A 12,662-nucleotide genomic window follows, 5' to 3' on the forward strand; every position below is an offset into this window, starting at 1 on the left:
GCCCACCTGGTGTTAAGTGGTTACTGGAGCCCATAAACATCCACAACGTAAACGCGCCACCCACCTTGAGATATAAGTTCTAAGGTGTCAAGTATAGTTAAAACGGCTGCCCCACCCTTCAAACCGAAACGCATTACTGCTTCACGGCCGAAATAGGCAGGGTGGTGGTACCCACCCTCGCGGACTCACAAGAGGTCCTACCACCAGTAAATTACGCAAATTATAATTTTGCGGGTTTGATTTTTACTACACGATATTATTCCTTCACCGTGGAAATCAATCGTGAACATTTGTTGAGTACGTATTTCATTAAAAAAATACGTGCCCGCCTGAGATTCGAACACCAGTGCATCGCTCAGCACGAATGCACTGGACGTCTTATCCGTTAGGCCACGAAGACTTCAAAAGTCTTTAGCTAAGTCTAAAACTTACTTATATTATTAATTGGCATTAATATTTTTAATAATATTAATTAGATACATTTCTGGTCAAAGAACTTTTAGTGAGCATAAACAATAAGTACAAAACATAATGAACGGAAGTACAGAGTATTATTAAAAATAATCGATACATTCCAATTATGAACGTCCTAAATTTACTTAATGCCTGCCTTCCAACCAATGATATAGCTCCACCTGTAATATTAATCTTCTTAACACATACATATATATTGATGAAAAACAACTAACTCAGCGTAACGGAAGCAAACAATTACAGGTGAATCCGGTGAAACGTTCGACTAAATATTTTTTATTTATTAACATTGTGTATTGCACGTTTAGTTGTGTTTATCGATCGAATACAGGCAACATGTTTTATGTAAGTCACTATAATGTTAACAGTTTGGTGATTAACTTAGCTTAGAGTTCAATTTTAAGCTGACTAACTTAATGCAACTTAAAATAGACAAAAAAAAAACATGACGTTCGGTTCGATGTAGAACAACTACTATATATTCTTTTTAAAATTAATCACTTTTTATTACTCGCATTTGTAAACCTAAATTGTACTTGCTTTATGATGCCATTGTAAATATAAATATGCGTCAGAAATATTATACAGTCTAGGACGAATTATACATTTATTTTAATTTTTATTTACTTTTTCCAGATCTTACTTTTAACCACCGCCATCACATCATGCTTAGCAAATGCCAATCAGGATACCGCTGACACCATAGTGTATACGAAGCATCGTGATGGACCTAATTATCACGGTGTTCGCTATGATGACAATGATGATCAGAAAGGTTACAGTGTGAGACTACACGATGATGATAATTTCCGAGGACCTGTAATCCTGCGCACTAATAACCTTCACAATAGTCATGTAGGTCTACAAAAAAGACATTATATAATAGACAAATTTAACTAAAATTATATTTTGTTCTATTATGCTGAAAGATATGTTTAGATCGTCGGGTCGTCGCGTCGCGTTCCCTTACGGAGGCGCGGGACGAGGCTCGGGGATCCCCTTCTGGGCGGGTTTGTAAGCTCCCTGCCTATTGAGGCAGAGGTTATGAGCTGCAGGTTTGAGTGATACAGGCTTGAGAATGTTGGGTAGGACTTTGATGATGAAGATCTTCTTTTCATCTTCACTTCTTCTTTTTTTTTCTTCTTCCTCTTCATCTTCGGTTTTCGGAGCGGCCGCTTCTCTCCTCCTGTTTAAGTCATGACTCACTATCTATTATAAAAATAATGAAGCTCGTAATCACCTAAGCTTGAAATAACTGCTTTTAAAGGTGAGGTGCTTATAAAAGTGAACTCTAAGGTGATGATAAGACTATATTTATTCGTAGAGCATAACATTTCATGAATAAAAACTTAGACTTATAAGCTCATTATTTATTAATCGTATTACATTTGTTGCAGGGTCACGTTCCGGATGTAGAAAAACAAAACAAGTAATTACACCTTTTAACTAAAAAAATAATTTTATTTATTTAAATTGTTGTTACTCTTAACATAATAACAATGTAACAAAACTTATTTCCATTTGTGTAACTAGAAGAAATTAGTGCAAACTAGGAATTCATAATACTACGCAGTACTTGTAGTACTGGAAAATATAAGGACTTCCATGTATTTGAAGCTTTATCTGTGAAGCATTTAGAGTTCGGTGTCTCAAATCTAACCTAATCATTAACTTATTTAAAAAATATATAAAACTGCTTTGTTGGTGAAGTAATCTAGTTGGTTCAAATACGAACAAAAAATACTAATAATATTTCGCATTTATTTCATTAATCAACAAGATGAACTCAACTAATCAATTATTTATCCTCGCGATTTCTTTAGGATCATCGCAGAAGTCTTCAGCCCGGACTATCATCAGCCTACATTGGTACTAGACTACCGATATATGAAGACGGGTGGCAGAGATTACACCAGAGGTCCCGGCGGTCAGATAATTATCCTCCCCAGGAACGTGCATACCGATGAACCCAAAGAATTCAGAGACTTTGACAGTCTACTCGAACACCTCCGTCTGAGGAATTTGGCAAAGAAGTCTGAGTATAAATGGGACACAGATCGACTTCAAAGCAGAGAACCAAATAAAACGCCTGAATCATTCTGGAACGCAAAACATTAGATAAATCATTACGCTAATTAAAAGAAAACTATTTCATTACAATATACCTACATTGGATTCACCAACGTTCATTATTCCTTTCTTTTTCCACGTCAATTAGATTTTTTTTTATTCACATACAAAACCTAATTTAGTCTATAAATCTCAAATAAATCCAGTTATCTTAATCATATCAAAGTTTAAAAATTAAATTGTTAGCATTGATTTTCTTTACTTACGTTTTTCATTTCATTAAATCAGAATATATGCTACTCTAACTCTCTATGCTATTACCTACCGGGCTTATTACCACCACTTTTTACACTGGATTTTAAATAATATATCAAGTGTTTTCGATAATACTTACCTTGACGAACATTTGTAAAATAACAAAGGGAAGGGCAGCTAGTTCACTGCCTACTACTACTAACGAAGAATTATTTCCAAGACTTGTTGGAAGACGTACATATTCCAGTACTATCAATACAACTGTTATTTTCAAAACAAAATACATATAATTATGATATGCTATATCTATTTTTCTTTTGTCTTTTAAGAGTCGTAGTACCATATTGAACTTCATAAATTGTTTCTAATAAAAAAATAATTCAGGTCTATATCGAATTATAGTATTATTAATAGATTTATCTACACGGCACGCTAATAAATGATGCTACTTGATATCTCTCAGAACCTATATTCTAATTTATTAATTTAAAACAGTCACGTCCATAGAACAGACATCATATATTGGATCCAACTTCATATTGCGTACATATCTGCACAAAAGTTTCCACGATGAATGAATAACATTTCGTTGTAAAAATCGAAACCGCAAAAAATATAATTTACTTCATAGCTAATGGTTATCTATCACCTATTACATATTTCTGCCGCAAAGCAATATGCGTTACGATTTGTAGCCTATCTTTTTGGGTAGCATGTTTTATTTCACACAATTGAAACCTGGACATTATGTTTTTAAGGCCTTCATATTGGCATTCATATTGTTGTGGCTCCAATAACCACTTAACACTAAGTCGTGTGTTATAATAATAATAATGTTTTTATTTCAAGTATCCATGACTTATATAAATTGTTAATAAAAATTAGACCTATGTTAGTAGTTATATTTACATCACAATGAATTACTGTGGTAACATCCCATGGGAGATGGCACCACAGCGACCCATGTATATACAGTCCAGCCTGCTTGCGATCATGCTCAGGATACTGTTGGAGCTGGCCCTCACTCTGTTTACCAGAGATGCACACCTCTTACGCATGGTAGCGTAAAAACAATCTATGTGCGCGTCTGCAAACATATATATATCGACAATTAAATATTGTGATAATCATTGCCAATGGCTCGAAAATTAATATAAGTATAAAGGCTATTTTCATTTAATATGATTAAGTCCAGATAAAAGTTCTACATTTGAACTTCCGAATAAATTTCTGTACTTCGAAATTCGAATGTATTATTTGTAATTGATATAAGTTTTTCTCACATTTAGAAGAAGAAAGTACACTGTTCTAACTTTTTTTTCCTTTATATACCATCAGTGCTTATAATACACAGACATAATAAAGACGAGCTTAGAAGCCGTCATGACCTAAGGATAAGACGCTCGGTGCATTCATATTGAGCGATGCGACTGTACCAGTCGAATCCCGCAGACATATACCAAATTTTCTAATTAAATATCTACTTTACAAATGTTCACGAACAACTTCCACGGTGAAGGAATAGTGCCATGTAATAAAAATCAAACACGCAAAATTTATAATTTGCGTGATTATTGGTGCGGCGAGCTATGAACCCACACTGGTATGCCCCCTGCTTATTTTTACCATGAAGCAATAATGTGTTTTGGTTTGAAGGGTAAAGCAGCCGTTGTACTGTGAAACTGAGACCTAAAACTCATATCTCAATGTGGGTAGCGACATTTACTTTGTTGATGTCTTTGGGCTCTGTTAACCGCTAATAACCAGATAAACTGCGGGCTCATTCACCCGTCTAAACAATAAAAAGCCAGTGAGCATACAGAAGTATTGGATATTTGCTACGTACAAAAAACATTGGTTTAACGCAATTTTCGTATACAAAAAACTAGTATTTTTAAGTGTAACCAGCAGATATTTATTTGATTGTAAAGAAGAAGATGTGTCATTATTAATGGAAAACAATATCCGCAAAACGACCGCTACGGCTACGGTATTTTCATAGGACCACAGTATTTTCATGAAATTTACCGTCACCAATACGCACTTTTGCCGCAGTATGGTACACACAGTAAAATACAGAAAGAACTAAAGAACAGGATTACACATCTCGAAATTCCGAACATACCACATTATTATCAACAACTTAGTGCTGAGGCTCCCTATTGAAAAGATACTATTTGTTATTACGTCGATGGACGAACGGGCTCGCTATTTACAGGCATAAACTAGCTATCGGAATCAATATATATAATAATGTGAATGCCGCTATTATTATACAGCCGCTGTCCTATCACTCAAACCAGAATGCATGACAACTTCGCGGTAAAAACAGGCAGGATGATGGTTCGTACTGATTCAGATTGACAATACGCTCTACTTCTCGTAAATGCTGCTTGACAACGCAATATAAAGTAAAATATTCAGAGACGCCAGTACCCATTCTCGGGTGAATTCATTAATCGCGAAACAAAAAAAAAATGCTATTGCAACTACTAACCGATATTAAAAATGGTTGCGATATTGAATTCCGTTGTAATAAATTGCTTCGTTTAGTTGCAGCTGAACTATGAGCGTAAAGCCACATGTGAACTTGTTTAAATAGCTTTTACGGCTTACAAATACTTAAAGATGTTTGGTCTCCGAAAATTTAAAGTATTCGAAACAGAGACGCTGAAAAGAATAATAAACTTTAAAACTCTTAAATTTATAAGAAAATGGAGATTTTTCTGGAATTGCTGCCAACTCCCTTTTATCTGGACTACAGCTATTCTCTCATCAATTCCTATGGGCCTGTCTGATTTCTAGCCGTTAATTTCTGTCTGGCTTTCAAGGACACGACCTTCAGCAATGAAGTATTCGACTAAGAAGAAGAAGAAAAAGAGATTCTTGATACAATCGCTCGTATACCATAAGTATTCATATTATACATGTATATAAAATGAAACGTATTCACGAGTAATAATGGTACCTATGGATAAATTATAGTAACACAGCTTTGATTTGATACCTAAGTTGAATCTAAGCTTTAACGTCGAAAGCTGTCCCCACTATCTATATATAAAAACGTACACACAGCCTATATGTGCCCCGGCAATATGTGAGACGAAAACATGTTTATCTTTTTATGTTTATAATAATTGTGAGTATAGATGCAAATATACATACATATAATTCTATATATGTTTGACCTATAATGGGTGCATTATATTATTTGTTTCCTGTTAATTTTCTATAAATTCCGATTATTCCCCTGGACCAAACTTGACTGACATAAAGCAGGTATTTAGAACTTATAAATCTTGAAATCATAGTATCGTTATCCGTGTCCTTCAATCAAAATGTATTTATTAACAACGGCTTGAAACATAACCGGGCGTAAACAAACCTTGCAGAAAAACCTGGCTTGTTGATGTTTGCAATATTAATGGTTAATTTATACATTTTTTGTTCGTGTCCATTTAGTTTCGCGTGTAATCTAATGATACAATTAGATCTATTTACACGCCGTACAGTTTGATAACAATCATGCCAAGTAATGGATCGTGACGTCCGCCCTTGGACCTCGCAAAGGAAACACAAGTTTCTCAAATTATGATGATGATTTTTGTTAATTACTAAGGATCCAATTATATGTCGTTATAATTGATTCTAATATCAAAAATTGCAAGTGCGCTTTGGAATAAAAGGTAAACGCATGATGAACATTTCGTAGTTGCAGTCCAGCAGACTAACAGTACATTCCTTCAACATGTGGTTCCAGGTAAATCTAAATGACTTTGTTTTTTTTTTCCCCTACCTATGCTGATAGCCTTGAGAGGCTATTTCAGCTTCACCCTAACGTGTAGGTGAGCTCACGTTACTCAAACCGGAATGTTGCTAACACTGGCCCTAGCAAGAGCAGTGCTTCGCAGAATCTACCACCGGATTGGAAACGCGACCCACTGAGAAGATCGGCCAAGAAACTCAGTGGGCTGTGTCTATGGGTTAATTCGCTCGTCGAGCCCTTCGTCGCAAGCAACGGGCTTACAGAGGACGGTGACCGGTGCTTGTGGTACCTAACAGCATCGTTAATGGATCGGGAGGATCCGTAATGATGTGTTTTGAGCGACGTCGACTGTTTACCATTCGGTATACAGGATCGGGTATGTAGATTCCAGCTGCCACAACAAGAGGGTTCTTGTGTCGTGCCGCCTTCTCAAAGTGGTAAATGAACGTACTTTAGTATTAAATGCACACTTTGAAAGAAACACCACACTCGCACAACCTTTACTGTAAGCTTTACTGTAAACTTATAGTATTAGTTACGTCATTTATTCATCATTATAATGCGAGCATTATTCGGACAATACCCGAGTAGTTTGTTTTAGTACCACCCTTTAAGATCGTGATTTATGATTTCTAATATGAATAGCAAAATTTTCAGACCCACATCGATAAATGAAATATATTTTCACGAATATTCTTTATGCGTGAATATGCCTACTATGTACAATTTTAATAAAACGCCTTTTCAACACTTAATGCAGGTCGCTACTCTGTGTTTGGTGGTGATTGCGGCGATGGCGCATCCGCCGGCAACATCCCATCAATTTCGGGTGGATCATCACGATCACCATGATCACCATCATCATGTAGATCACCATAACCATCATAGCCACCATGATCACCACAGGCATTTTAACCATAATGATCATCATGATCACCATGACCACCATGAACACCAAGCATATCACGGACACCATGGCCACGATGGGCATCACGACCACCATGGACACCACGGACACCATGATCACCATGTAACACATCAACAACATGGGCACTTGGACCACGTAAGTTATATTTTACCAATGAGGATTTCTTAACAATATCCAATAAAATTTTATTATATAAAAGAGATTTATTTGGATCCAAACACCGAAATTAATATTTTTCATCATCTTATCGCTCGCAGACAGCGTTTCCACAACAAAAGAATAATTAAATTGCAAAGAAAAACTTGTTATTTAAGTGTGCTCACACTATTAGATTAAGAAATGATTATGTTTGTACAAACATTAATTTGTTACAGGCTTCGTCATACCCTTCATACCAATTCTCCTACTCAGTTGATGATCACCACACCGGCGACCACAAATCCCAGTCAGAAACGCGTCATGGTGATCATGTAACAGGAGAATACTCCCTCGTGGAGCCCGATGGCAATGTGAGATCTGTTCATTATAATGCAGATGACCACCATGGGTAAGTTTGCGGTATTTTCAGAAACTTTTAAAACATTTTAACTTAATTCCATTTATTAGAAGTTAAATATTTACATAATTTAGAGTTATAGTTGTTATCTATTTTTTTTCTTTTCAGTTTCAACGCTGTCGTACATAACAGATTTGCCCACCACCATATCATCCCGCACCATGATCACCATCATCATCACGATCATCATGACCATCATGATCATCATGACCATCACAATCATCATGAACATCACGATCATCATGAGCATCACGATCATCATGACCATCACGACCATCATGACCATCACGATCATGGACACCATGAGCATCATAGTCATCATGATGGGCATCATGAACACCACCATGATCATCATCACTAGTCATGAATATGCAATTTTGAATCACCAAAGCTTTAAAAACTCAACAATTTGGAGAAAATGTTTCAATTATCAAACAAAAGCCAATTTTCTACATATAACGCCAGCGCTGATGAATAAATTAAGAAAAAGACTTGTTGTTTTTTTCCCTCGTTTTAAAATAATGAATACATGCAATAATTAAATTAAGACAAACATAAACAGTTATTTACAGCATGAAGTTATCTATATTGAAGTTAAAGATACAGAGATTTGTGATTCTTAATAACTAAACAAACATAACAGAATTTTATTCTGCACACCAGGTTTCTTCGAGAATGCTTTATTAGTTTACTATGCCTACTTTTCAGACTATTACATTTAATTAGTAAAAAGTATGAATTCGAAACATCTTTTATAAATTTTCAGAAATTAACGAGCTGCTATCAATTTGAATAAATCATTTCGATACATGTAGATATATAAATTCTATCAATTTTAAAAAACCAAATAGACACACTTTTAATAGCAGAATAAAATATCACACTCAGATGTTGAACAGATACAGAACAGATATCGAAGATACATCTATACGAATACTTTATTATTCAAAACACTTATGTATGATGCTGAAGACGACCGTTTCAAGCTCTCCAATTAAAATGTCTGTGAGTTAAAACAGACAGAAAAACAAAGGGCTAAATTAAACACAATTTCCTTTTTTGAAGTCTGTAGTAAGTAGAATTTATTACAATAAAAATCAGTAACTGCACTGTATACGTACAAAATTCATTATTACAAAATTTCTGTCCCAAGTATATCAACGAAACTTAAGTAACGGATTTATAACTATTGCACGAGTTAATTTATAATCTTCTAAAACTGCGGCGTGGCGTGATATGAGATGAGCGATGTTATTTCTCGGAAACTTTGTACCGCTGCATTGAAGGATGTTTCCAAGGTTTTGGACCGGAAAAGTGTTGCCAATGATGGCAAACGGCAGTAAAATGTGGTTGTTGACAATGGACCTTATCAAAAGGCTCAAAGTCATTTAAAGAAATTGCTCTTGCGGAGAGGGCTAAACTGAAATACCTCGTAGGATTGCCAGATTGAAGTGGCAGTGGGCAGGGCACATTGCTCGCAGATCAGATGCCATCTGGGGCCAAAAAGATCTCGAGTGATGTACCGGAAAACGTAGCGTGGGTAGGCCAGGCCTCTCACGAGGTGGACCGATGATCTGCTAAAGGTCACGGGATCCACTAGATAAGCTACGCAGGACGAGACTTTATAGCTTGGGGGAGAACATTTGTCCAGCAGTGGACGGCTGTGGGCTGCTGATGACAGCACGACTAAAAATTATCTGTTACATATTGTGTTATGAATAACAACAATTTAATTGTCGATTATCACGAAAACTGCAAATAATCAGAAACGTTGGAAATTATAAATACGAAAATAATTAATGCGAGTCTAATCTAAAAATAATTTTATTTATGTCTACGAGTCGCTGAAGTCGAGGAAAATACTTTGAAACTAATAGTATTTTCTTCTTCCACTATCGTTGCTTAAAACATGATTCACAGTAAAGTCCACGCCGAGATTATTATAAAAAGAACCTTGGGCAGGTTTATGTGAAAAATCGTTTGGTTCATAGGTCTTGAAAGCCTTCCCGTCATCCTGAGCTTTAGTAAAACTGTGTAAAGACGGCTTGGTTCGTGGATATTCAGGCGGTGACGGTGCATTTCTCCTCACTACGGCATTAAATCTGTTCAAATTAACATAAAAATAAAAATAAAAATTGATAACAATAATCTAAAATACTATGCGAAACGTCATATATTATAAGATTAATTTTGTAAGACGTTTTATAAATAATATGTATAATATTGACAAATACTGGTTGTAATCCACCACGGCCTTGCACGCGTCAAGGAACCCTGTCAATAATTATTTAAAAGTGTCACGCAATTTTTCTAAAGAGAATAAAACAATTTCTCGTGGGATATTATAACAATCAGAACTATGAAAATAGAAGAGGAGTTTCTTTTAAGATGATTTATAGCAAAACGTAATTATTGTAATGAGTAAACGCCGTAAGTACCTACGAACGTAATCTACCCACACAAACTGATAAAAAAGGTAAGAGGTCGAAAAAGACAATACGGAAAAAAAAACATTTTAAAAATGTATTCGGTATTTGTTAAAACGTAGAACAGCCTGTACCATGATATGTCTGTACCATGAGATATTCGCGAATCAGCAGGTGTACAAACATTTTAGAAAAAAAAATGTAATGAGACTTTTACTGATGATAGAGTGGGATAGGTACTACCAGCTTACGTGTTTCCAGAGATGAAAAGAAGGGTAGACTAGTCGTTACACTATACAACTGAGATTTCGACCTCAAGGTAGGATGGCAGTAATCACGTTGTAATGTCTAAAGTCTTCAGTAATTACCTAACACCACAAATGGGCCCTGATCTGTTTCTCCTATATACATAGAAAAATTATTTGTATGTACAAAAAAATGGTGGAAAAACATACAGAAATAGGACTGGAAATACAGTATATTAGACTAACCGAGTAACTACTTACCCATGTAACGCATCGGCTGTGTACTCAACCGTACGCAAGGTACCATCAGGTTCATACAGCGTGTAGACACCGCGCACTACATCGCCGTGTCTGCTCTCCCAATGTGTCTTCCTGTCCCCAGTTCGAAGATCAGATACCTCATATTTGTATTCATATTTAGCCTTAAATGTTAAAAAAATATAAGATAATGAATGCTCATACTGTTTTTATAATAATAAATAAATAAAAACGTAGGTACATACATTCTGCGGATCATTTTCTTCTGTAATTTTTGCTGAAATAAAAAAAGAGATTCTTAAATGCAATGTATGTAATATAGAACAAAAGTAGTAAGCGCAAAAATAATTCATAATCTATCTTTGATCGAATCTAAAATTGTAGTGCGATTTAAAATTAGAAAAAATAAATAAAAAAAAGGTAACATTTTGTCCAGTCAACCATTTTCACCCATGCAAATTCTGAAAAGATATGGCCAAATCAATCAAAAATAATACCTTTTCAACGTCCATAAAGATGATTAATGTTTTTATGTATTATTATTTTATTTTAATTTGCTATTGTATACAAAACTTATACACATATGTACATAAATTTACCATGTTGTACATCTCTTTGATTTTTGACTAAGCAATCAACATTTTCTATACCTTGAGTACTTAAAATATGTAAAATTACACTTTTGCGTAACAGTTCATTTTTAATCAAAGTTGAAAATAGGCTTAGTGACCCACTGCGAGACTCACAAAGTCAATGCCGACGCTTACCTTGAGCTCGTGGTTCTTTTATTATTACATTTCTTTAACGAAGATTATCTTATCAGATCCATAAGAGCGGTTGTTCGATTTACTTTCGAAGCAAATGTACCCTTTACAGTTGTTTCACTAAAGTTAATTTTGCTCTGCTAACAAAGTTCCACTTTCGCCTTTACGGGTCTATTTTCGAGATTTATACCGTGTGCTTTATAAACGTGTAAGAAATATTAAGTAATAATAAAATATTACGCGAAGCAGCTGTGGACGTGATTTGCGATGGATTAAATACGATGCTCTGAGATGATGTTGCGTGTTGTGACATCGGCAATGCAGAACATTTTGAAGGTAATAAAGTACTGAACAAATATAAGAGCTGGAAAAAAAATACAAAAAAAAATTGTAACTAATATTTATTTTCAGATGTCATAGTCATTGCGAATTGAGGTTCAAAACAATTTTTATTGCGTAGGTGGGTGAACGAGCCTCAACCCTCCTGGTCAGCCGTCCATAGACATCACATCGTGAAAGTATTGTAGGCAGCGGCTTGGCTCTGCCCCTGGCATTGCTGAAGTCCAAGGGCGACCGGAACCACTCACCATCAGATGGGCCGTATACACGTCTGCCTACAAGGGCAATAAAAAAAGGAGTCCCATCCTTCAAAGTGGAACTCATTCCGTTGTGAGTTGACCATGATCACACTAATATGATTTAAAATTAACAAAACCTTTTGTGGAATACTGGATTTTATTAATTTAGTAGAAGACAGTTAGTAGGACTCCCATTAGGTGGACCGGCCTGTTGGAGGTCGTGGAAACTGGCTGGATGCGGGCAACATATGGTCGTTATGGTGAACCTTGGAAGAGACCTACATATGTTCAGGAGAGGACAATTGATTGGTGGTAGGACCTCTCGTGAGTCCGCACGGGTAG

General features: G+C 35.6%; 2 protein-coding genes across 2 annotated transcripts; one reads left to right on the top strand and one right to left on the bottom strand.

The window, feature by feature from the left end:
- Window positions 1-687: 687 nt before the first annotated feature.
- LOC149500314 (uncharacterized) lies at window positions 688-3,317 on the top strand. Its single transcript, XM_089736970.1, has 4 exons — window positions 688-819; window positions 1,111-1,329; window positions 1,872-1,903; window positions 2,298-3,317. The coding sequence occupies exons 1-4, from the start codon at window positions 811-813 to the stop codon at window positions 2,590-2,592; spliced, it is 555 nt and encodes a 184-aa protein (XP_089593096.1). The 5' UTR covers window positions 688-810; the 3' UTR covers window positions 2,593-3,317.
- A 4,817-nt stretch (window positions 3,318-8,134) lies between these two features.
- Window positions 8,135-12,131, bottom strand: LOC114243133 (uncharacterized). The gene is made up of 5 exons (XM_089736977.1): window positions 11,983-12,131; window positions 11,224-11,255; window positions 10,982-11,142; window positions 10,003-10,151; window positions 8,135-8,406 (listed from the first exon to the last, which is right to left on the bottom strand). The coding sequence occupies exons 1-5, from the start codon at window positions 12,053-12,055 to the stop codon at window positions 8,135-8,137; spliced, it is 687 nt and encodes a 228-aa protein (XP_089593103.1). The 5' UTR covers window positions 12,056-12,131.
- Window positions 12,132-12,662: the final 531 nt, after the last annotated feature.

Source organism: Bombyx mandarina, chromosome 22, assembly GCF_030267445.1.
Source record: "Bombyx mandarina strain Sakado chromosome 22, ASM3026744v2".
NCBI classification, from domain to species: Eukaryota; Metazoa; Arthropoda; class Insecta; order Lepidoptera; family Bombycidae; genus Bombyx; species Bombyx mandarina.

Coding starts and splice junctions, on each gene's coding strand:
- LOC149500314 (XM_089736970.1), top strand. Junction 1,330..1,871: donor ATAACCTTCACAATAGTCAT/GTAGGTCTACAA, acceptor CATTTGTTGCAG/GGTCACGTTCCGGATGTAGA. Junction 1,904..2,297: donor GATGTAGAAAAACAAAACAA/GTAATTACACCT, acceptor CGATTTCTTTAG/GATCATCGCAGAAGTCTTCA.
- LOC114243133 (XM_089736977.1), bottom strand. CDS start 12,055: ATGTCACAACACGCAACATCATCTCAGAGCATCGTATTTAATCCATCG. Junction 11,143..11,223: donor AAGAAAATGATCCGCAGAAT/GTATGTACCTAC, acceptor TTAACATTTAAG/GCTAAATATGAATACAAATA. Junction 10,152..10,981: donor ACAGCCGATGCGTTACATGG/GTAAGTAGTTAC, acceptor TAATTTGAACAG/ATTTAATGCCGTAGTGAGGA.